The sequence below is a fragment of the Neoarius graeffei genome, chromosome 3, assembly GCF_027579695.1.
Source record: "Neoarius graeffei isolate fNeoGra1 chromosome 3, fNeoGra1.pri, whole genome shotgun sequence".
NCBI classification, from domain to species: Eukaryota; Metazoa; Chordata; class Actinopteri; order Siluriformes; family Ariidae; genus Neoarius; species Neoarius graeffei.
Genome location: NC_083571.1, coordinates 52,834,569 through 52,860,003, shown reverse-complemented (window position 1 = coordinate 52,860,003; position 25,435 = coordinate 52,834,569). Strand labels below are relative to the sequence as shown.

General features: G+C 40.6%; 1 protein-coding gene across 5 annotated transcripts in view; it reads left to right on the top strand.

Moving 5' to 3' along the window:
- The window catches only part of LOC132883396 (solute carrier family 12 member 6-like), an 89,945-nt gene that overhangs the window by 21,014 nt on the left and 43,496 nt on the right, over positions 1-25,435 (top strand). For all 5 annotated transcript variants that reach the window (XM_060916977.1, XM_060916973.1, XM_060916978.1 and 2 more), the window contains 3 exons: positions 9,550-9,678; positions 23,747-23,893; positions 24,052-24,106. In XM_060916977.1, the coding sequence (XP_060772960.1) occupies positions 9,550-9,678; positions 23,747-23,893; positions 24,052-24,106 (331 nt within the window). The remainder of the gene's footprint in view (positions 1-9,549; positions 9,679-23,746; positions 23,894-24,051; positions 24,107-25,435) is intronic.

The window sequence follows — 25,435 nt, the reverse complement described above, 5'->3', positions numbered from 1 at the left end:
CTAACTACAGCCCCCAAAAATACCATTGGCCATACTGAGCCTAGCTACATTGCTAACAGGAGTGACAGCGCGTCGGACTGCGTCTGACTGACTGGGAGGTCGCGCAAAGCTCGGAGAGGTACGGAGCAGCTCGTCTCAATTCAGATAAGAGCATATTTCATTATGGAAGTACGGTGGACTGTTCCTTTAAGGACAAAATTGCATTTTTCATCAGTAACTTAAAAAAATGGTTGATTCTAATTTATTCCACAGCGCTGCTGAATTCTCAAGTCGTCGACTCGTTTTCTGTACGGCTCCAGAGAGTAGTTGCAAGGTTTATATTCATGCGCTCAGTAATTTACTGCACTAATAGCCTCATTTCTGAAAAAAAACCCAAAAGGGGTGTTCACACGGCAACTTTTACTCTGGTGTAGCACCGGGTCTGCCCCGGTAGAGCGTTCACATGGTACAAAGTTATACCAGTGTAGCCCCTGAAAGCTGCTTAAACCGGTGCAAATCTAACCCTGCTCGGGAGGTGGTTTAAGAAATTTACTCCGGAGTAAATGCTAGTTTGCGGGGCAGCACCGATATAAAATGGGCCGTCTGAACGCTACGGGGTAGACTCGCTACGCGTGAGGAGAGTTGATTACATACGGGCATTGCATAATTTGCATCCTGGTATTTTGCGCTTCCAAAATGGCGAATATCAACAACAACAGAACTGCGTGTCTTCCAGTGTTGCCAGATTGGGCGGTTTTAAGTGCATTTTGGCGGATTTGAACATATTTTGGACTGGAAAACGTCAGCAGTATCTGGCAACACTGGTGTCTTCATCCACGTTGTTTTCCCGGCGCTTGGTGATGCCATGACAACCGGGAAAAGGAAGTACATTTTCACGCATGCGCATATTTCATTTCCGCATTATTACTATCGTATAGCACGGTCGCAAAAACTGCCGTGTGAACGCAAGTGGGGCTGCACCGGTGCTAACACGCTTCTCTCTGGTAAGCAGGTTTGTGACGTGTGAACGCGCCACAAAATTTACACCGCTGTCAGATATATCGCAACAAAATACATCGGTGCAGCATCGATGCAAATATGTGCCGTGTGAACACCCCTATAGGCTGGGACTTGTACAGCAGATGCTGTGAAATTGTTGGCATGGTGAAGTTTTCTGAAAGGAGAGGTTTATTTATCGTCCAGACTGACGAAGGCGGACTCTTACAGTAATGCTTTTATGGCTGAGGACTACAGCTGACTTGCTAACTTTAGGACTGCAGTTGTCGTGAACAGTTTTGCACTCAAGTTTCCATCAATGAAGAGTTTCTATCCTCAACGAAACTGACTTCATGTTAAAACTGTTCATGTTTTCGGGTAATTCCGCGCCAGATTTAGAAAAATGTTCGCCACTGACCATCTCAGATTTGCTTCATACTTTCTGGAAATATCGTCAGTGTGCTCAGTAAATAGTGTACAAAATTTTAGGCTTGTACCTTCATTAGTTTGAGATATAGGGGCTTTAAAAAAGGGGCGTGGCCCCGATTTCACTGTTGAAACGCGTGCTACAGAAAACGGCCCTAACTTCCATAAGGGTTGTTTTACAATCAGGGTCCGCAAGCTAAAAATCACATTTAACACTTATTATCTTCAATATCAAAAGGCTTGACTAAATAAACTTGGTTGTTTATTGTAGCCCTGTGATGGCTCTATTTACCATGCAAAAAAAATATTGGTGATGACGTTATTTTTGGTGAATGTATGGCAATATATGTCATATTTAGCAAAATTACTCATGTCATTTGGAAAAAGTGCTTTTTTGACCACAGGTAGCTCCAAAAGGGATGCACTTACATCATTCTTTATACCAGAAAACACATATTTGGTTCCATATCATTGGAAACATAGTTAAGTTTTAATGTTGAATGCCAGTAAGTTTTCAGACTATTTTGATCAGATTAGTATGTAATTGTGTCCAAAAAAAAAAGTCCTCTCCGAGACAGCTAATTTTTCAATATAAAATAATTAGTGCTGTCAAGCGATTAAAATATTTAATCGCGATTAATGTCGCGACTGTCATAGTTAACTTGCAATTAATCGCAATTTAATCGCACATTTTTGTCACATGAAAAACCATTGTAATTCTCTTACCAGCATAAAAAAGTGAATGGGCTTGCTTTGTACCAATTTTTTTTTTTATTGCATAACATAACACGTCTTGTCACAGCCACTGACATCCATAACTTCCATATTAGATGAGAAAACCAAGGGATGAAAAATAAAGTGCATATCACTGTGAAAATAAAAAAATGTTTTATTTTACTCTTCATTAGTTTCTTTTGAAGAGAAGTATTTGCCATAAAAGAAGAAAAAAACAGATAAAAATAAAAACATTCATCATACGTTCAAAAACGTTCATCATAGTGTGGCGCTGTATTCTCTAATTCTCACTGCTTATAACTCTACACCTACCCGGTGGAGATGAGCTGGGAAACTGAAGACTGAAGGAACAGTATTGAAAAGTATTTTTCCAGTCTCACCTGTGGAAGGTAATCCTATGTGATCTCGTTTGGACGGTAAACCTGTTGGTACAGTTAAACGCAGCACATGAACGAGGCATCTTTATTCTCGGCTACTGTCTAGACGCTATACCAGAGACGGTTGAAGAATCTCCACTTTGCCCCATCCAATATGGCGGCGAGGATGTTTATATGTCTATGCCTTTCTCCATCACTCACACGTACTCTTATTGAAGCAGCGCGCGACAAGCCTCAACAGGAACTACGGGTGACTCGCAGGGCCAAATTAGAATTTGCGTTAACGGCACTATTTTTTTTTAATCGCGTTAAATTGAGATCGCGTTAACGCGTTAACTTTGACAGCACTAAAAATAACATATCTAAAATGATTATTTTCATCCTAAAATGTGGTCAAGATATTGGGACATAAATATTAGAGACAACTAACACAAAGCTTACAGCCTTATATTTAAAAGCACTATGGAAGTAGTGGATTCTGAATTGTCAAAAAAAAAAAATGTCCTCTCCGAGAATCACTTCATTTGTTTCTCCCATCTTATAGCAGATTACACAAAACTACCATACACGCGTCAAAAAATGACCTGAACTCTGTTCTTTAACTTGTCCTTCACTTAAAAACTGGTACAAGAACCGGTTTGAATCAATCTGAATTTTGGACCCCTGTGACACAAACTTTGTACCCTGATTGTAAAACAACCCATAAGTCATTACTTTTAAACTATTCATGCAAGATGCATGAAATTTTCAAGGACTGTTCTTCAGTGCCAGACGCCTTTAAATACTAAAATAGAAAGTTCATAATTCAATATTTGCCGAGTTATGGCTTGCTGAAAATCATAAAAAAATGTGCTTTGGAGCAAATTTGACGCCCCATACCTCCACATTAAAGCACACTAGATCTTTCTAATTTTCTTATTTATTACTCATGTTATAGTACTCTTTCGGCAACTCGGTATGTGTTCAAAAGAAATCAAACTTTCTGATTTATTAGGCTTTAAAAAAAAAAAAAACATTTTGTGCCTATAATGCCGAATACGATTGACAAGTGAGATGAAGCTAAGGTGCGTGAAATAGATGCGAGTGTGAAGAACAAGTTCAGATGGGACTGGTTGGATAATAAAGTTACGCTAGCCCCGGAAGATAGCAAGCATGGATCGGTGTCGGTAACCACTGGTGAATTCGTGAAAAAGCTCGATGTTCCCGGTAAAGCTCTTTGTACGGTGTGTGACGATGTAATATTTTACGGATCAAAAGGATCAAAGGCTCTACAGAGTCATGCCGGATCAGTGAAACACCGTAAGAAAACATTTTTGCTGAAGAGCAGTTACTCCATATCAAGTGCTTTTAAGCATACTTCAAGTTCAGCTACACCCGCGGAGCCGGGCATGAGTAACCCGCTGGCGACCGGTACTGCTGCAATCACCACCACAGGCTCAGCTTCAGCGACTTCGTCCGTGAAGCCCGTCGTGCCGATATCAGACAGGCAGTGGCGGCTGGTAGTCTTTCAAACAGGGGAGGCTGGTCGGTTATGATATTTCCAGATTTTAAAAGAAAAAAGAAAAAAACATCAATTTTGCCCATACTCTTGCCTCTGATCTGGCTGATTGTTGGCAGGGTCACAAACTGTGAAATAACAGGTTCTTTTGGCCCATTAGCCTACTGTCCAATATACATGATGGTGGTGTTGTGGGGGTTATCTCGTCTCGTCTTCTTCCGCTTTATCCGGGACCGGGTCGCGGAGGCAGCAGTCTAAGCAGGGAAGCCCAAACTTCCCTTTCCCCAGACACCTCGGCCAGCTCCTCGGGAAGAACACCGAGGCGTTCCCAGGCCAGCCGAGAGACATAGTCCCTCCAGCGTGTCCTGGGTCTTCCCCGGGGCCTCCTCCCGGGGGGACATGCCTGGAACACCTCCCCAGGGAGGCGTCCAGGAGGCATCCGAAAAAGATGCCCGAGCCACCTCAGCTGATTCCTCTCGATGTGGAGCAGCAGCGGCTCTACTCCGAGCTCCTCCCGAGTGACTGTGCTTCTCACCCTATCTCTAAGGGAGCGCCCAGCCACCCTGCGAAGGAAACTCATTTCGGCCGCTTGTATCCGCAATCTTGTCCTTTCGGTCATTACCCAAAGCTCATGACCATAGGTGAGAGTCGGAACGTAGATCGACCGGTAAATTGAGAGCTTCGCCTTTTGGCTCAGCTCCTTCTTCACCACAACGGACCGGTAAAGCGACCGCATCACTGCGGAGGCTGCACCGATCCGCCTGTCGATCTCACACTCCATCCTTCCCTCACTCGTGAACAAGATCCCGAGATACTTAAACTCCTCCACTTGAGGCAGAACTTCTCCACCAACCTGGAGAGGGCAAGCCACCCTTTTCCGGTCGAGAGCCATGGCCTCGGACTTGGAGGTGCTGATTCTCATCCCAGCCGCTTCACACTCGACTGCAAACCGCCCCAGTGCATGCTGAAGGTCCTGGTTTGAAGAAGCCAACAGGACAACATCATCCGCAAAAAGCAGAGATGAAATCCTGTGGTTCCCAAACAGGATTCCTTCTGGCCCCTGGCTGCGCCTAGAAATTCTGTCCATAAAAATTATGAACAGAACCGGTGACAAAGGGCAGCCCTGCCGGAGTCCAACATGCACTGGGAACAGGTCTGACTTACTGCCGGCAATGCGAACCAGACTCCTGCTCCGTTCGTACAGGGACCGGACAGCCCTTAGCAAAGGGGGCTCACCAAAACCCCTATGGAGAAAAATCCGAGGACCGTGACGTCGCCCGGGATGACGCAGCCGGGGCCCCACCCTGGAGCCAGGCCCGGGGTTGGGGCTCGTATGCGAGCGCTTGGTGGCCGGGCCTTTGCCCATGGGGCCCGGCCGGGCTCAGCCCGAAGAGGTGACGTGGGCCCGACCTCCTGTGGGTTCACCACCCACAGAGGTAGCAGTAGGGGACTGGTGCAATGTGGATTGGGTGGCAGTCGAAGGCAGGGGCCTCGACGACCTGATCCCCGGACACAGCGGCTGGCTGTTGGGACATGTGGGGGTTATATTTTAACATTTTATATTTTAAAATTGTGGCATGTTGTTTAAAAATTGATCATTATTGAAAGCAGCTCTTTGTCAGGAACCTCAGCAGTAACAGCAGAGTGTTCTGGAATAGGCACAAGCACTGACCTTGGGGAGCCAAACATAGAGCTGGGTGCGACACATTTCATTCAATGACACTTTCCCTATATTTTACTTATTTTGACTGAGAAATGTTTTATTGACAATTTTGATAACCCTTCACTTTTATTCCAGGTCTGTAGTGTGAAATGTTCTCGGCTATGTTTTTGCTTAAAAATGTTTTCCAAATTGTAGCTGTGTTTAATTCATATCCAGAAAAATATAGATTCCAATATAATATACTCAGCATAAACATTTTAAATAGAGTCTATATTTTTGGTCCATCCATGACATATTACTAAAGTAGCCTATTTACTGTTGTTGATGTGGGTCACTTGCTGTTAGCCAATTCACTTTCTCGTACCAGGAGAGCTGAAAGGAACGAGTATTATTCCCTACCTTTTTCACCAAGTCAATCTGAGGCGTTGGTCTACCCTGCTCTTTAATTTTAATTTTTTCCTCGAAAGGAAGACTGGCAAATGGCTTCGCCAAAATTAAATCAGCAATGCTTGGCATCCGTGCGCAGCTTTCTTGCTAGCTGACTAGCCCCCTCAAGTTCAAGTTCAGCCACTCAAACGAAATTTCTGGAACTAAGATAGCAAACTTGACAACACTATATTTACACTTTATTTACAATGAAAATATATACAAACTAAAAAAGCTGGTAGAAACAGTATGTAATGAATGAAATCGAAATGTAAGCCGATCTCTTACAATACACCACAGCACTTGCGAATCCGCATGGGACTGAACTGAAATTCACCGCTGCCTGTCTATTAGTTGAAACGAGCTGTCAATCAAAGAAAATATCCGGCCGCTTTCACCAATCAGCAGTCTCCTCGCGGAAAGCTTTGCCATGTCCCTCCCACTGTGAGGCTCGGAGTCCGTGGGCGGGCATTTTCGCAGTATTTGTCCAATAATCGTCTTGCATTTTGAGATTGAAAAGTGCATAGCTCCCAAATGCCAGTGAAGTGCACTGAGGCTGGGCTGCATCGCGCTGTCACGAGGGGGAAAAACTCGCGCACTCATTAGGCGAACTGGGGAAAGTCATAACGGAATGATTTCGCACTGTAGTTGGGTTGAGCACATATATTTTTATGATTCTGGATCTGAAATAGCAATGTTATAACTTTGCTATTTCAGATCCAGAATTTTTAGAGGAGGCTGAGCCTCCCTCGTTGTCTTAGAGCAGGGGTGCCCACAATATTTTGATTCGCGATCTACTTTTAAAATGACCATGTTAATATGATCTACTCGGACTAGGTTGTTACCACTACTAGGCCTACTATGACTACTAGTACTGCTACTACTACTACTAATAATAATAATAACAATAATGACACTTGTTTTGATTTATAAACATTCATATGCAATTTGTTTAATAATATGCAAACATGCATACAAAAAGGTGACTAAAATTTACATTCAAATTATGTTAAATGCATAAGCTTTGTACTCCTAAACGTATTTTTGTTCAAATCACTGTTAACTTTTATAAACCGCAAACTACTAATATGTAAACATGAAACAAGCCCACTGTAAAAAAAAAAAAAAAAAAATGGGCTATGTTTAGAAAAAAAAGTTAAATGCATCCAGACAGGCATTGTAAACCCCAAAACATTTTTGTTCACATCAGTTGACTTTTGTATAGCCTGCTAGACAGAGATTTGACATTTACAACAATTTTATATAAAAACATTTTTCCTTCTTTTATATTTTTTCCTTCTTTTCTTTCTTTTTTTTTACCATGGAACTTAGCAACAGCACAACTTTAATACATAGCATACTGATGTAGGCCCTAAATCAGATCTTAATCCGATGATGATCGGCACTGGAGGGAGTCAGAGAGGGCTGCATAGTCCGGACAGTAGCTGCTGGTAGCGAGCCTCAAGCAGGCCTCGAGATGATCGTCGGACATACTGGAGCGGCATTTGGACTTGATGATCTTCATATGCGAAAAGGCCGACTCGCACAAATAAGTGGAGCCGAACAATGCGGTTAAGGAGGTGGCGCATTGCCGCATGTTCGGGTACTTCGCCTGCGTGAGTAAATTCCAAAACGTCCCATGCGCCCTGGACTTCAACTCGATGTCAGACTGCAGCATCAGCATCTCGTCTTGCACGGCAGACGTGTTCAGCTGAAACAGTGCCGCAACTTTTGAGGCGAGGGAATCCACCTCAGTATCTTCCCCGAATGGGTGGCACATGAATGTAGCTAGTGGCTCGAGCAAAGCAAAGTCTTGAAATCGCTTCTCAAACTCTGACTGGAGAATTTCAATCTGCTGAGTGTAGCGCGCACTGTTAAGTTGCGCAAACGCCCTCCCTTGCGTCTCCAGCTCCGAGGCGAGGTTTCGGAAGTTTCCTAAATCACTGCGCTGCATCTTTGAAACCAGCAGTTTCATTTTGCTGGTTGTCATGGTAACCTAATGTAACAATTTTTTTGACGCAGCGCTTGGCTGACATTTCGCTTCAGGGAAAAAGCAAATTTGTTTACATGTAAAAATGACCACGACATTTTTTTTTTTACATTTCATAACAAATATATTAATATTTACATATCAATCATGAGATCTACCATCCCTGCCTTCGAGATCTACCGGTCGATCGCGATCGACGTAGTGGGCACCCAGGTCTTAGAGCAATCGCTCATGCAGACAGGGTGTCTCACCAGCAGGTATAAGTCAAAACTTTTTGTTTGAAACATTTCATTTATGGGTCTATTGTTCCAAAACCTAAAAGGTTGCATTGAATATGCTGAAAAAGTCAAACAAGGTGGGATATGATATTTAAGAAAGAACATTTGTCATGATACAAAAGTTTCAGTTGATGGCATGTTGAATTCGGATATCAACTTCGAGAAAAATACTTCTATTTCATTGCTAAAATTAATGGGTTTTGGGTGTTTAAATCGCCAAAATCCATCAGCTTCGCCCCCTGGTCCCTCACCGAGACGTTGCCCCTGGACCCCCGCTAGTTTTCAGATTTTTTTTCTCAACATGCACTCTCATCCCTGAGGAATAAAACGCTTCAAGATGCGCTTTTATGGAAAAGTACTTCACTTTGAGGTGGTAAAATGAACTCTGCTTTGTGTCTTGTTGCATCACACCACCCTGCCATTGATTATTTTCCTGAAAACACATTTATCTTGAGTTGTTCCTTCCTTGCTGAAAGCAAAGGAGTTAAATCAAAGAGTGTACGAAGTCAACTCAATACATGCTTTGAGCATCCATGGTTCACTATTTAATAGTTATACGGCACTGGTGTAGTTTTCAAAACTGAAAGTCGTTAATTAATGACATGGGTTTATCGTACTTGACAGCATTTTAGTCATTTTCGTGCATTTTAAAGTGGATGAATAGCCCATTGTAATTTCATTTAGTGTGTGTTTGTTTTTTTCTTATCTTCAGGACAAAGATAAGGGGCAAAAATCACACTAGGATTTAAACCCACCCCCCCAAAACCAGCTTCATGTTGCTATTATAGACACAGCTACCACTATGTTGTGTGTTTTTGTCGATTTAGCTGTAAACACAACCCTCTTTTCATGTTTGACCTCATGCTTATCGACATATTATAAACTAAAATCAGCTGTTGATTGTGAGCTCAGACTTTTGGAACAAAATCCATTAATGTATTTGGCAAAATTCATTAGTACAGGATGGTTATTGGTTTGTGTTTTTCATGGAGCAAATGGTGCAGGGTATTTTTTATTTTTTTTGCTACATTATAGGCCATTGAGTGAGTGTTGAGAATGACTAGTTGCTCAGAACTCTGTGTAGCTGCATTTCACAGCACATTTTTATCTTTAATGGCAGTTTTAGTTCAAGTCAAGGTCAAGGCAGTGAAGTGCCTCTCTCTCTCTCTCTCTCTCTCTAGGAAGAGATGGACACTCGGCCAAAAGTTTCCTCCCTTCTCTCGCGTCTGGTCAACTACACGAACCTCACACAGGGTGCCCGAGAGCACGAGGAGGCTGAAAGCATTGGAGAGAAGCGCAAATCTAGCAAGGTATAACACACATTTTGTCCAGTTGATGCGCACGCACACACACTACACTTTACGCACAACGTGATGATGCAGGTCGATGATTTTCATTGTGTGTGAATGATAAATCTTGCCCATCTTGCAACTTAACCCTCCCATCTGCTCATGTTTTTTTTTTTTTTTCCCCTTAAAAACTACAATTTATATCGCAATATCACCCAAATATAGAAGACATGACCGTATATTTAGCTTATTTATCATGTGGATAAATATACCCGTCTGCACGTTTTTACTTCCTAAACTAACAAACAAAAGTCAGATGTTATCCTGGAATCTTAGGATTACACACATTTTCAAGCGAACATTGAAACGTTGTAAGTTAACATCAACATAGCCAGGCGTTAAATATGGTAGCTAAGATAACCCAAATGTATAGCACGTTAGTCGGATAGTTAAGTGAATTAATACAACGTGCCACTGATCTACTCGTAGAAGGAATTTGGAACAGTGTGTCCTATAGCCAGTATCTCACTGGGCTGCGACAGCCGGCGACTAGTTGGAGACACAACAATTAGGGTAAAATATGCGAATTAGCGACAATTTTCACTTGGAATCACACTGAATTGATATTCGCATATTTTACCGCAATTGTTGTGTCTCCAACTAGTCACAGGCCAGTGAGATACTGACTGAACTCGCACTTCCTGTCTCACGGAAACTGACTTGAGAAGGGTTCACGACAGCTTTGCGACATCAGCGACGCGTTTACGGCTATTTTGAGAGAAATTTTGTCACACGAATTTTTTGAACATGTTCAAAATTTCAGCGACGAAGGAGCGACACTTTGCGACTCATGCGAGGAAATTGAGAAGCCCCGCAAATGACGTTCGCAATTGTTCGCAAGCTGTCGCAGCCCAGTGAGATACTACCCTATCTGGAGTGCAGCAGGCTTGATTCAGAACTGGCGAGCTACACTTATTTTTGAACAGTGTTATATCTCATCAGTTTTATGGACAGATGAAATAAATGTTGGACACCACCTTCAGCATCCGCGTCCTCCTGAGTCAAATAATCTGCTTGGTCTGTGTACCTGAGCTAGTAATTTCTCCACCACTCATGCCTAATCCCAAGAAATTGGTCCAAAATGGCCTGCCATAAATTAATTATCAGTAGCCCAGAAGGAGAAGATTTTTTTTTTTAACTCATAGCTGCCTGATGGCCAAGTACAATAGAGGGCCCAAAGTATATGGACACCTAACCTTCATCCCATATATGCCCATTATCAAAACCATGGGCATTAACATGGAGTTGGTTCTCTTTTGCTTCTATAAAAGCCTCCACTGTTCTGGGAAATCTTTCCTCTAGATTTTGGAGCTGGACTGTGGGGATTTGTGTTCTTTCAGCCACAAGAGCAGGAGCAGTAGTGAGAACAGGCACTGGTATCAAGTGGTATTTATTGGTGTTGAGGTGAGGGCTCGGGTCACTTGCAGTTTCCCCTTCCATTTTACTGGGGGGGGGGGAGAGACCACCATCAACCCTCCTGCCATACACGCACACATTTTAAGGTCTGAAAAAGAAAAAAAAACTGATGTTGCAGGCACTAGGACCATGCGGAAAGTGCACCTGCTCAAAAACAGGAGAGGGTGCAGGCACTAGGACCATGCAGAAACATCCCCCACTCAAGCTGTGCTTTCCTCTCGGGCGCTCAAAAATGATTCAAACGATTTGATTCAAATAATAATTAGCAATGTCAGAACCCCCCAGGCAGCAAAAGATGGAGGACATACCTTTTTTTTTTTTTAAATATATACGGTAAGTGTGTGAGTGATGTCTTCAGACAACACTCTATATTAAGTTAGCTAATGTTGTGTTACGAATATTCATAGAGATCATGTTGGAATATATCTCTTCAAGTTAGCTAGGCATAGAAAATGACTTTTTTTTTTACGTTATTTCAAATGAGCACAGTCAGTCTATTACTGTACTTCATTCAACACATAAAGTAGTGATAGGCAGTGGAGAGGTGAGTGAAAACACATTACAGAAAGAAGAAATAAGCTCTCCGACTCTCTAATTAGAATTATAAATCAATTAGACCTATAAATGGTTCATATGCCATCTTAATCTCCAAACCACTACAGTATAACGCTTTCATTCATGAAAGTATTTTTATTTGGAAATAATTTCTCGTGTCTGTAACTCAGCAGGGAGCAGGTGAGCGAATTACAAATTACAGAATCGAGCAATAAGGTACAAGAGTGTACTATGTGGTACAGATGCCACATAGTACACTCTTGGAAGTATTGCGAGTACTAGTTGAGGCACAGACGATGACGTCAAAGCTAGAATCGGGAAAGCCAGAGCAGCCTTTAATATCTTGCAGAAGGTTTGGAAAGCGAGGGACATCACAACATCAGCCAAATTGCGTATCTTCAACACCAATGTCAAAGCGGTGTTGCTGTATGGCTCAGAAACTTGGAGGACTACAAGGGCTATGCTGGGGAAAGTACAAGCATTTATTAGAACCAGGGCTTTGAACCAGAATTTTTTTCCTATTGGTTCGTTCCGAACAGAAACAGAATTTTAACGTTTCCGGTTTTGGGTTCCACCATTAAATAGACGTTCCCGAACCGGTTAGACCAAAAAAATTTCGTTCCCGGAACGGTTAATTACGTTCCCTGTCAGCTGTTTAACAAATGGCTATAAAATTATGTCTCTGTCTCATCCAGCTTAAGCCAAATGTAGGCTAATTCTATTACAACCTTCATTAAAGAAGACAAGAAATAATTCAAAACAATTATTATTTCAAATGTTGGCGATTTGGATTCTCAGTATGTCTTCCCATCTACACAAACAGAAAAAGTGCCAAAAATGAAAGATAATTCGTTTAGTGTGTTACCAAAGGCTAGTCAGGCCCTGTGCATTGATAGGCTAACAGAGGTTCACGTCATTTAATGTTCGCGAGCCTCTCATTAACGTGGACAAATATATTGATATCGTGTTTGAAATTGACGTTTTTGAATAACGATAGACTGCAATATTTACCTCTTATTTAAGATGTGGAGACGTGATAGTAGTCCACTCTCCCGCTCTCTACATTCAGTCAGCGAACGTCACACGGGAAGTGAACCCCAGCGGGTCATAGAAACTTGCGCAGGAGAAGAATGACTTTTTTATTTGTAGGCTACAGAAACTTTGAGGAACGAAATAAAAACCGGTATTAACCGGTTACCATTATTTTTAATAAGCGTTTCTGTTCCGGAACATAAAAAATAATGAAGTTTCTGGTTTCGTTTCTGTTCCATGTGAAATAGAAAAAGTTCCTGGTTTTCGTTCCTTGAACCGGTTCAAAGCCCTGATTAGTAGATGTTTAAGAAGGATACTTAGGATTTGGTGGCCCGAAAAGATCAGGAACGAGGATCTTTGGAAGAAGACTAATCAGGAACCGGTCGGAAGACTGATATGTAGAAGGAAATGGACTTGGATTGGTCACACGCTGAGGAAGCCGAAAGCTCACATTACCAAACAGGCTCTTACGTGGAACCCGTTGGGAAAGCGCCAGTGTGGTAGACCTAGGAATACATGGAGGCGAAGTGTAGAGGCGGAAATGTGGAAGGAAGGACACAGCCGGGGAAAGCTAGAAAAGATGGCCCAATATCGCAGACGATGGAGGCTTGTAGTCGATGGCCTATGCTCTGTGAGTGAGCAATAAGTAAGTAAGTAATGTGGTACAGATAGGGGACAAATTAAAACCAAAATGAAGCGTCTTCGTAGTGAGGCCACCATGAGTCTCCGGAATATCTTCAGTGCTCCTTGCCAAGTCTGTGAACAAGAAGCCTTTATTTATCACACGTACACTCGAGCACAGACTTAAAGTGCATATTCTGGACCAATTTAGTGTTGGTTTTTTTTTTATATGAAAGTATGTCCCTTTACACACACATCCAGAAGGGTAATTTTGCACAAGGCCATCTGTCTACAGCAGAAAAAAATAAAATAAAACGCGTCTGGAAAAATCCCAAGGGAGTCTGGAGCCAGATTCATGACATCACCTGCGGAAGCGCCAGCAGGCTGCGCGAGCTTTGCACAGTTTCAGTGCACAGCCTGTGTAGACCAAGCGCTCCCATTTCTCTCTCATTGTCCGGTCTTTTGGGAAACGATGAGTACTAATCCCATCAAGATTGGTGTTGCTACACCCTCCTACGATACATCTGTTAACCATTTTAATAATTACACGATAACGTTGAAGAAATTTGCAGAAAACCACCAGGTCGTTTCCTCATAAACAAACCAGCGCTGACGTAGGATTCAGAGGGAGGCGTCCCGCACGCGACGTCACGAAAATCAGTGTTTGCCGGGAAATTCAAATGCCAAGTTTTTTCAGAGGCGGACCAATTCACCTCAAATGGCTTGATTTCAACTGAATTTTTCTGGTATTGCGCAAGGTAAAAAAAAATTGCAGAGAATGCAGAATATGACAGATATTTGACCAAAGTTTAATATACAGGGAGTGCAGAATTATTAGGCAAGTTGTATTTTTGAGGATTAGTTTTATTATTGAAAAACAACTATGTTCTTGATGAACCCAAAAGACTCATTTCGATTTTTCGATTTTTTATTTTTTATTTCGATTTTTTTTTTTTCGAACATGTATAAAAATGTATGTAACTATTTATACATACAAAAGAAAGAAAATGAAAAAAGTGACAAAAAAAGAATAAATAAAATAATATAAAGAGCTAATACATTACAATACACCGCACATTGTTCGAAAAAGGAGTGGGAAGAAGTACAATACTTTTTTTAATTTCCCACCCCTTTTTAACTACCCCGAAATCCAAACTACATTAATACACTTATAAAAATATATACCACATATACACTTCATGATTATCCATATAAATATATAATTACAAAAATAAATATATACTACATACCATATCCATATACATATATATACATATACACATAACTATCTATATAAATATATAATTACAAAAAAAAAATATCTACTACATACTTATCCCTGTAAATATGAAGATATCTATCCCCATAAATAAATATATACCATATACTAAGCTAGTTCTAATATAACAATCAACCCTATTCTATTTATCCCTCATCATCCTCCATTAACATATTTCCTCTGCAATATACTTGTTTAAAAATATTTTTTTGTACCTTTTTTTAAACAGATTTATATTTGCACTTTGTTTTATTTCTGTCTCCAGTCTGTTCCATAAAGTCACCCCACAGCTCGATACGCACATGCTTTTCATATTTGTTCGAACCTTTGGTTTTTTAAAATTTAGTTCTCCCCTTAGATTATATCCCCCCTCTCTCTCACTGAACATTCCTTGTATATTTTTTGGCAATAGATTATTTCTTGCTTTGTACATTATTTGTGCTGTTCTGAATTTGACCAGATCCATAAATTTCAACATGTGTGATTTTATGAATAGTGGGTTTGTGTGATCTCTGTATCCTGTTTTGTTTATTGTCCTTATTGCTCTTTTCTGTATTGTACATATCGGCTGCAGAGTGGTTTTGTAGGTGTTTCCCCAGACTTCGACACAATAAGTCAGATATGGCAAAAATAATGAGTAATATAGAGTATGCAAAGATTTACAATCAAGAATATATTTTGTTTTCCACAGAATTGCCGAGCACTTTGCCAGTTTTGCTCGTACGTATCCTACATGAGGTTTCCAGCAGACTTTAGGATCCAAAATCACACCAAGAAATTTAATTTCCTGTACCATTTCTATCTTAGTATTGTCTATTATCAATTCTACATTACAATCTATTTTATGTCTCCCAAACAACATAATCTTTGTTTTGCTTAGATTTAATGATAATTTATTTTTGTCAAACCATAGTTTTAGTTTATTTATTTCAGTTGTGATTATCTCTAAAGTCTGCTGCAAATTCTCACCGGAACAAAAAATATTGGTGTCATCTGCAAACAAAACAAATTTCAATTCTTGCGAAATTGTACATATGTCATTGATGTATATTATGAATAATTTCGGACCTAATATTGACCCCTGTGGTACCCCGCATGTAATGTTCATGAAATCAGATTTATGGTCACCTATCTGCACAAACTGTTGCCTGTTTCTTAGATAGCTCGACAGCCAGCTCCACCCAACTCCCCTAACACCACACTTTTCTAGTTTACTTAATAATATACTATGATCAATAGTATCGAATGCTTTTTTTAGGTCCACAAATACTCCAATTGCTATTTTTTTATTGTCTATACATTTTGTGATTTCCTCTATTAGTTCCATTAGTGCCATCGATGTTGATCTGTCCGTTCTGAATCCATATTGACTGTCTGTAAGGAGGTTGTGTTTTTCAATGAATTTGTCCAGTCTATCTGAAAAAAGTTTTTCGAGTATTTTGGAGAATTGGGGGAGTAAAGAAACAGGCCTGTAGTTTGTGAAATGGTGTCTATCTCCGGTTTTAAACAATGGTATCACTTTTGCAATTTTCATTTTGTCTGGAAATGTACCTGATTGAAAAGATAAATTGCAGATGTGGGTGAGTGGTTTCACAATTCCCTCAATAACTGTCTTTACTGTTAACATGTCTATATCATTCCAGTCTGCAGAAGTTTTGTTTTTACATTTTCTTACAATTTGGATAATTTCTTCCTCATCAGTTGCAGTTAGAAAAATTGTACTTGGATTTCTGTCCCCCATATCTTCTATGTCCCCACATTGTGTTGTTTCGGGTTCCTTTATTTTTGCCGCTAAATCTGGTCCCACATTTACAAAGAATTGATTAAAACCATTCACCACATCCTCCATATTATTTATGGTCTTATCATTTACAGTGTAGTACTCTGGGTAATTTGTAGTTTTGGATCCATTTCTCACAATACCATTCAATACAGTCCATATACCTTTAATATTGTTTTTATTTTTCTCCACTAATTTATTATAATAGTCTTTCTTACATATCCTCATAATATTAGTTAATTTATTTTTATATTTTTTATATTTTTCCTCTGCCTCTATAGTTCGATGCTTTAAGAATTGTCTGTATAATATATTTTTCTTTTTGCAGGCATTTTGTAGCCCCTTGGTGACCCACGGACTATTTGTATATTTATGTATATTACTGTATTTCTTTATAGGACAATTTTTATTATATAGTTCATTGAATATTATTAAAAATTCCTCATATGCTTTATCAACATCTTTTTCTTTATAAACTACATTCCAGTCCTGTATTATTAAGTCATTTTTTAGTGCAATCATGGTTTCTTCAGTTTTCATTCTTATATATTTATAATTTTTATTATCCTTTTTCTTGCTATAATTACAGTAATATACATTAAAAATAGGTAGGTGGTCACTGATGTCTGTTAATAGTAGACCGCTCTCTATATTATTTTCCAGGATATTAGTAAATATATTATCTATTAAAGTGGTGCTGTGAGAAGTGATCCTGCTTGGTCTGGTAATAGTTGGGTACAGTCCCATACTTAACATTGAATTAATGAACTCTTCTGTCATTTTATGTTTCTTATGATTTAAGAGGTCGATGTTAAAATCACCACAGATGTACATGACCTTCTGAGTTGATTTTATAAACATACTTTCCATCCAATCTATAAAAACTTCTATGCTTGATCCAGGAGATCTGTATATACAGCTCACCATTATATTTTTCATTTTTTCACAGCATATTTCTATTGTAATACACTCCATCCAATCATCAACAGCTACCGTCATTTTATTATTAATTTTGTATTCCAAACTATTATCAACATATATTGCCACTCCCCCTCCTCTTTTGTTCTTTCTATTGATATAATTTAATTCATACCCGTTCAGCTCAAAATCTACTCCCATCTCATCGTTGATCCAAGTTTCTGATATGGCTATTATATTGAATGGAGTATTGAACTGACTGAGATATTCCTTCATTTTATGGAAATTGGCATACAGACTTCTGATATTGAAATGAATAATTGATATCTTATTTCCGTCTCTGATCTTTGCATTGTATTGATATTCAGTGTAATACCGGCAGCTGATATTGATGTTGCTGAAAAGATTATTTTCCGGATCAATATTATTTTCCATATCTTGTATTTTGTGCTCAGTATAATGGAAAGTGTCCAGTTCTTGTGTCCAGTGTCCAGTGTCCAGTCCTTGTGTCATGATTGTAAATTGCTTTGATTGGCTCCCTCAGAATTTGTCCAGTTCCCCAATATCTCGGATGACCAAGATCTTGGCCTCTTCTGGAGATCCCCTCAACTTGATGAAAATCTTGCAGTTTTGTGTCCAAGTGTTTTGGATTTTCCCCTGTTTCCTTAGTAGTCTCGCCTTTTTTGCAATGTCTGCATTTTTTTTTGTTAAGTGCTCATTTAAAAACACATCTGAGCCTTTCAGTTTCTTCCCTTGTTTTAACAATTGCATCTTATGCTTTCTGTTGGCAAATCGCATTATTACAGCTGGTTTTACTCATTATTACTCTACATTTACTATATTACTCATAAATATCAAAGCTGAGTATTTTTGGAAGTTGGAGTAGGGCTTTCTTAGTTTTAGCTATCTTAGGAGGATATCTGTGTGTGCAGGTGACTATAACTGTGCATAATTATTAGGCAACTTAAAAAACAAACATATACCCATTTCACTCATTTATTTTCACCAGGGAAACCAATATAACAACTCAACATTCACTAATATACATTGCTGGCATTCAAAAACAAAAAAAACCACAAATCAGTGACTAATATAGCCGCCTTTCTTTACAAGGACACTCAAAAGCCTGCCATCCATGGATTCGGTCAGTGTTTTGATCTGTTTGCGATCAACATTGCGTGCAGCAGCAACCACAGCCTCCCAGACACTGTTCAGAGATGTGTACTGTTTCCCCTCCTTGTAGATCTCACATTTGATGAGGGACCACAGGTTTTCTATGGGGTTCAGATCAGGTGAACAAGGAGGCCACGTCATTAATCTTTCTTCCTTTAGACCCTTTCTGGCCAGCCATGCTGTGGAGTACTTGGATGTGTGTGATGGAGCATTGTCCTGCATGAAAATCATGTTTTTCTTGAAGGATGCTGACTTCTTCCTGTACCACTGCTTGAAGAAGGTGTCTTCCAAAAACTGACAATAGGACTGGGAGTTGAGCTTGACGCCATCCTCAACCCGAAAAGGTCCCACAAGCTCATCTTTGATGATACCAGCCCATACCGGTACCCCACCTCCACCTTGCTGGCGTCTGAGTCGGACTGGAGCTCTCTGCCCTTTGCTGATCCAGCCACGAGCCCATCCATCTGGCCCATCAAGACTCACTCATTTCATCTGTCCATAAGACCTGAGAAAAATCAGTCTTGTGATGCTTCTTGGCCCAGTCTTGACGTTTCATCTTGTGTGTCTTGTTCAGTGGTGGTCGTTTTTCAGCCTTTGTTACCTTGGCCGTGTCCCTGAGTATTGCACACCTTGTGCTTTTTGACACTCCAGTGATGTTGCAGCTCTGAACTATGGCAAAACTGGTGGCGAGTGGCATCTTGGCAGCTTCACGCTTGACTTTCCTCAGTTCACGGGCAGTTAGTTTGCGCCTTTTTTTTTTTCAACGTGCTTCTTGCGACCCTGTTGACTATTTTGAATGAAGCGCTTGATTGTTCGATGGTCACGCTTCAAAAGCTGGGCAATTTTAAGAGTGCTCCATCCCTTTGCAATATATGTCACTATTTTTGACTTTTCTGAGTCCGTCAAATCCCTCTTCTGACCCATTTTGCCAAAGGAAAGGAAGTTGCCTAATAATTTTGCACACCTGATATAGGGTGTTGATGTCATTAGACCACACCCCTTTTCATTACAGAGATGCACATCACCTGGTATGCTTAATTGGTAGGAGGCTTTCAAGCCTATGCAGCTTGGAGTAGGCCAACATGCCTAGAGAGGGTAATGTGTTCAACATACTCATTTGCCTAATAATTCTGCACTCCCTGTAAAATAGGAGAATTACATTGATCTTGCTCCTGAATTTACCCATGATGTGCACTTTAAAGCATACAGTGAAATTCCTCCTCTGCATTTAACCCATTTTAAGCAATGAGCGCACACACACCCAGAGCTATGCTACAGCGCCCAGGGAGCACTTGGGGCTTAAGTGCCTTGCTCAAGGGCACTTCAGTGCGACCTTCAGGCCATGGCTGCCCCATGTTAACCAAACCGCATGTCTTTGAACTGTGGGGGAAACGGAGCACCCAGAGGAAACCCACACAAACTCCACACACAGAGGCCCCTGTCGGCCACTGTGCTCAAACCCAGAACCTTCTTGCTGTGAAACGAGAGTGCTAACCACTACACCACAGTGCCACCCCTGTATTGGAGGGATGAACTTTTCCTCCAAGATATTCCCTCATTTATATACAACCTTTATTTAATCAGGTAATTTAATTGAGATCAAGACTTCTTTTGCAAGAGAGACTGGAGTACAGCAGATACACCTCAGGTCGGGGTATCTGGAAAAACTTCAGCCCTTTGGAAGATTTGTGCCTGTACTTTGTCCTCGCCCACCTTTGAAATCAAAATTTCGCCCGAATAGAACACTACCAGGTTAACTGCTGAAACTGCGTCTCGGCAGCACAGGACTTCCCACAGGGTCAGTGGCTTTGATCCAACTTGGATTAAAAAAAAAAAAAAAAAGAGTTGTATTGTAAAAATTGTTCTAAAATAAATGTGAGGACTTGAATACGACTCCTTTACCTGTTTGTTCAAGCCCAAATGCTTTGTAATAGGAGCTGCAGGGAGGAGTCCTGCAGGTGACCGTCCCCATCCAGCAAAATCGCCCCCCAAGCCAGTAAACTTGGAGGAAACGCTGACTTGAGTTGTTCCATGCCGTCCTTGACAAACCATGTTTTCATGGACCTCTTTTTGTGCACGGGGCGTTGTCATGATGAAGCAGGTTTGGACCAGTGAAGCGCAATTTATATTTAAAAATATAATAAGCCATTCTAGACAACTGTGTGCTTCCAACTTTGTAGCGACAGTTTGGTGAAGGCTCACGTATGGGTGCGATGGTAAGGTGTCCACATAGTTTTGATCATAGTTCAGCAACTGTACTCCTTATTGACTTTGGCAAAACAAATGTCTTCATTTTGCATCTTTAAATTGACCGTAACTGTAATACAAGCTCCTCTTTGCGAATCGACTGCCTGCTGCACTACACACATCAGCAGCGAGACGATATAGTTGATGGTAGAGCTTTTTTTTTTAAATATCCTCCTCCCAAACAAAGTTTGGTGTGGTATATTGACCCTTCCCACTCACGTGACCTTCGTAAACGCGACCGCCATTTTGGACATGAAGTGAACTTCGGTTCGAATCGGTTTGAATGCGAGGAAGACGACAAACGAAAAACATAAAAGAAAAAGGAGCGAGATGCAGAAAACACCTTCACTATCCAGCGACGTAGGGCATTTACAGGGCGAGCAGAGGGAGAGGTATTTGCAAAAATTGAGGTTAGCAGGCTTAGAGAACGACGTTTACCTGCAACAATAATACCTAACACACATTTAAGTATCCGTCGTAAAGACGTGAAACTCGTCGAGTGACGAGTGTGTTCATTGATAAGCTAACACAATCTAAAAGTAGGCATACCATCACACTGCCCGGGCGCTGTGTACAGTTTACCTTCTGTGGTTTGTGCACTCACTATTTGCCATTACTTTCTCCAACCGTTGTTACAGATTACAGGGAACGGCCTGGATTTAAGAGACAAATACATGTTCCTCTTGTTTTGAACACTTATTTGTAGGACATTGCCTCTGATCTGTCCTACAGTCTACCAACAGCAAAGGAACACAACGTTAGCTAATGTCGTTAGCTAATAGCTACTACAGAAGAACAAAGAGGTTACAATGGGTTATTTTAGCCTATTTGGTTACACACTCGCCGCCACAGAATGTTAACAGCAATGTAATGCCTTTTCTGGCTAATTTTATTCGTCTTACCTCCAACAAAGTGGTCACTACACAAGCGCTGGTATGCCGAGGGCTGCCAATCTTTCCTGTTAATGGCCGCTATCCATCTTCTCCGTCGGTCAGCATCTGTCGGGATCCGATAAAATGATAAATCTTGCCTTGTGTGTTGATGGTTACTACATCCAGGTGCACAACAATATAGTGGCATGATGGAAGTCTTGCTGAAAATAAACACTTTCTTTGATGGCTATATTCCTTTCGATGCTTCGCCGTCGTTCCTCGTTGTTGGCTGTGGTAGACTACTAGTAGTTCATTTCCAAAATGGCAGCCGCATTTGTCGTGACGTCACGTGGGATGGGTCAATAGCAGTGTTTCGCAAAGTGTGGTCCGCGAGAGACCTCAAGTGGTCCGCGAGGTGATCTACAAATGTAGTCAGCGTTTTCAAGATAAGCTAGCGTATGCTTTGTAACATTATTAGAAAGTTAAATTTATCCAATCTTGTTGTTTTTTTTTTAAAGATTTTTTTTGGGCTTTTTTCACCGTTATTATTGGATAGGACAGTGCAGAGACAGGAAACGAGCGGGAGAGAGAGAGACTGGGAGGGACCGGGAAATGACCTCGGGCCGGAATCGAACCCGGGTCCCCGGATCCACGGCACGGCGCCCCATCCACCCGAGCCACGACGCCCCATCCAATCTTGTTTTTAACGGCAATCAAACGAGCCTGTAACTTCATCATTATTATTATTTAAAAAGCGTTCTGCATCTGAATTTGCACCACATAAAACTTGTATTGTGCACGTGCTCTTATTCCGCCTCTCGTCTCTCGGCAACAGTCACCTCACAAATCTCTGCCTCACAGGCAAACAGGCAGGCAGACCTGAAAACAAGCAAACGAAAATTCTGAACATACAATAGGCTAATCCTAACTAGCTCGTGTTCGTGGCGATTTTTTTAATTTACTGAAAGTGAAACAACAAGGATGGAGAAGTGGCTGACAGGTTCAGTTAAGAGGAAAAAACCTGACACTACCGACACAAGCATCAATAAGGAGAAAACGCAAAGAAAAGAAGATTCAGTTAGCACCGAGTCCCCAACACAGGAAGAACCATATTTAGTTAACCATAATTTTTTCAATTAAAAACACCTAATAGTACACATCTCTGTATGGTCTGTGTGTGTGGTGGGGGGGGGCGGGTGTTGACAGGTGGTCTCTGAAATTTTTTTTTGGGACAAAGTGGTCCTTGGTCTGAAAAAGTTTGAGAAACACTGGTATATAGAAACGGGTTCTGTCCATCCGGCTGTCCACCCAGTCACGTTTTCGTTTCCGGGCCATACCTTTAAAACTACTGAAGATATCTTCATGAAACTTTGTATACATATCAAGCAACATGTGAACTGGTGCCTTTTGCTATTTTGGATTTTTGGAAGGAAAAAAACAAACATATTTTTCAAATTTTTACATAAAAAATAGATTTTGACTTAGTTTTAAGAGCAATGTTGGTTTCCGGAGCATATATCCAAAACTATTCATGATACGGATTTGAAACATGGTATACATGTTAACAAGGTGATGCAGATGTGGCTTTTCATACTAAGAAATTTTGAGAAATTTTAATTTTTCATGTTTCCATGGAAACAATTTCAGACTTAGTCTCTCCGGTTAGTCTTAGGGGTAGGTTTTGTTTCCGGAGCAGAACTTGAAAACTGAGTGGTACGGTCTTGAAAGTTGGTGTACATGTTGATTAAGTAATGTATATGTGCCTTTTGATACTAAGAAATGTGAGAGATTTTAATTTTTCGCTCACCTGGACCAAAGGTCCGGTGGGTTTATGCCATGGGCTGCTGAGGTCAGTGTAAAGAGGTAGGGTGGGTTTCCTGCAGCAAAACTTGAAAAATGTGACCAATAATATCTTGAAACTTGGTATATAGGGCGGGGGATATAGATGACTCTGTCTTCTTGTTTTATTAGGCTAGATTATTAAATGACAAACTTCTCAGAATCAGCTGATAAATGTGATATTTTGTTCACTCCTGATTCTTTACTGACCAGTGCCGCTCATTTTGCCAATAATGCATTTTACCCTCCTTAAAGTAAAAAAAAAAAAAAGTCTCTTGTCTATACATGACCCCATAGTCTCCTCAGATGGGCACATTCATGGGCGTATACCTGCCTTGCCTGCAAAACATATTCGGCGTCATCCTCTTTCTCCGGCTCACCTGGGTCGTGGGCACAGCTGGAGTTCTGCAGGCGCTGTGTATCGTCTTCATCTGCTGCTGCTGCGTGAGTTAAAGCCACATCCTGTACTCATTTACTAGTTTTATTGGCAAGAGACTTTGAGGTGCTTAGATTGGTCACCGTGTCCAAAAATAAAGCACAAGTTGCTTATTAACTCCCCTGATCTAATCTCTCTCATGCCTCTCTCTCTCTCTCTCTCTTAGACCATGCTGACTGCTATCTCAATGAGTGCTATTGCCACTAATGGGGTGGTACCAGGTACAGAAGTTCCTCCCAATAATTATTAGTTCTCACATAATGTACATACACGTAATGAAACATGTTCATTCTTATTGTGGTTTTGTAGTAATGATCCTGGTTTTGAACAAAAGCCTTGAAAGTTTCAGAACAGTGCAAGGTTCCTCGCTGTCCTTCAGACAAGGGCGCAGGGTAGGATACGCGAAGTAGTAATAGGTGAAAGCACATGTTTTCTTTTTCCTGTTCAAATAAAGTGCTCGTGCACTTTGGCAGAGGCCAGGTTGTTGCAATTCCTTTGTATTAACTTGTTGAAGGAAGATGATGAACTACTTACTTGACAAAAATGTAGCTCAGCACCTTCGCTTTAGAGAAACACATCTAGCGCCACCGTAACCTCCCTGTATGATTGACTATGGAAGCCCTGAACCACAAGGTGTGGAAATTTTTTAATTGCCAAGTCATTATTTTGACTGTCCTTGTTTTGACTTAATATCTTGGGTTTTTGTTTTTTCAACTTGGTTGTTATTTTGACGTCTATCTTGTTATTTTTACTTCCTACCTGATTATTTTGACTAAGTAGCCCATTATTTTTCCTACTAAGTCAAAATAACCGGACTTAATAAATGACAATAAAGACAGCAATTAAAAAATATATATATCTCAGAGAGTAGGTCAAATGATAAGGTCGTAAGTCAGGATAATGACAGCAGTTGAAGAATATTTTTACACAAACTTCTTGAGTCAAAATAACTTTGTCAGTTAAACTAAAGAGACAAAGTGTCAAAATAATAACACAGCAATTGAAAAAAATGTTCACAGCTTGTGATATAGGGCTTCCGTAGATGAGACGTTATTGGCTTACAGTGGTGCTTGAAAGTTTGTGAACCCTTTAGAATTTTCTATATTTCTGTATAAATATGACCTAAAACATCATCAGATTTTCACCCAAGTCCTAAAAGTCGATAAAGAGAACCCAGTTAAACAAATGAGACAAAAATATTATACTTGGTCATTTATTTATTGAGGAAAATGATCCAATATTACATATCTGTGAGTGGCAAAAGTATGTGAACCTCTAGGATTACCAGTTAATTTGAAGGTGAAATTAGAGTCAGGTGATTTCAATCAATGGGACGACAATCAGGTGTGAGTGGGCACCCTGTTTTATTTAAAGAACAGGGATCTATCGAAGTCTGATCTTCACAACACATTTGTGGAAGTGTATCATGGCACGAACAAAAGAGATTTCTGAGGATCTCAGAAAAAGAGTTGTTGATGCTCATCAGGCTGGAAAAGGTTACAAAACCATCTCTAAAGAGTTTGGACTCCACCAATCCACAGTCAGACAGA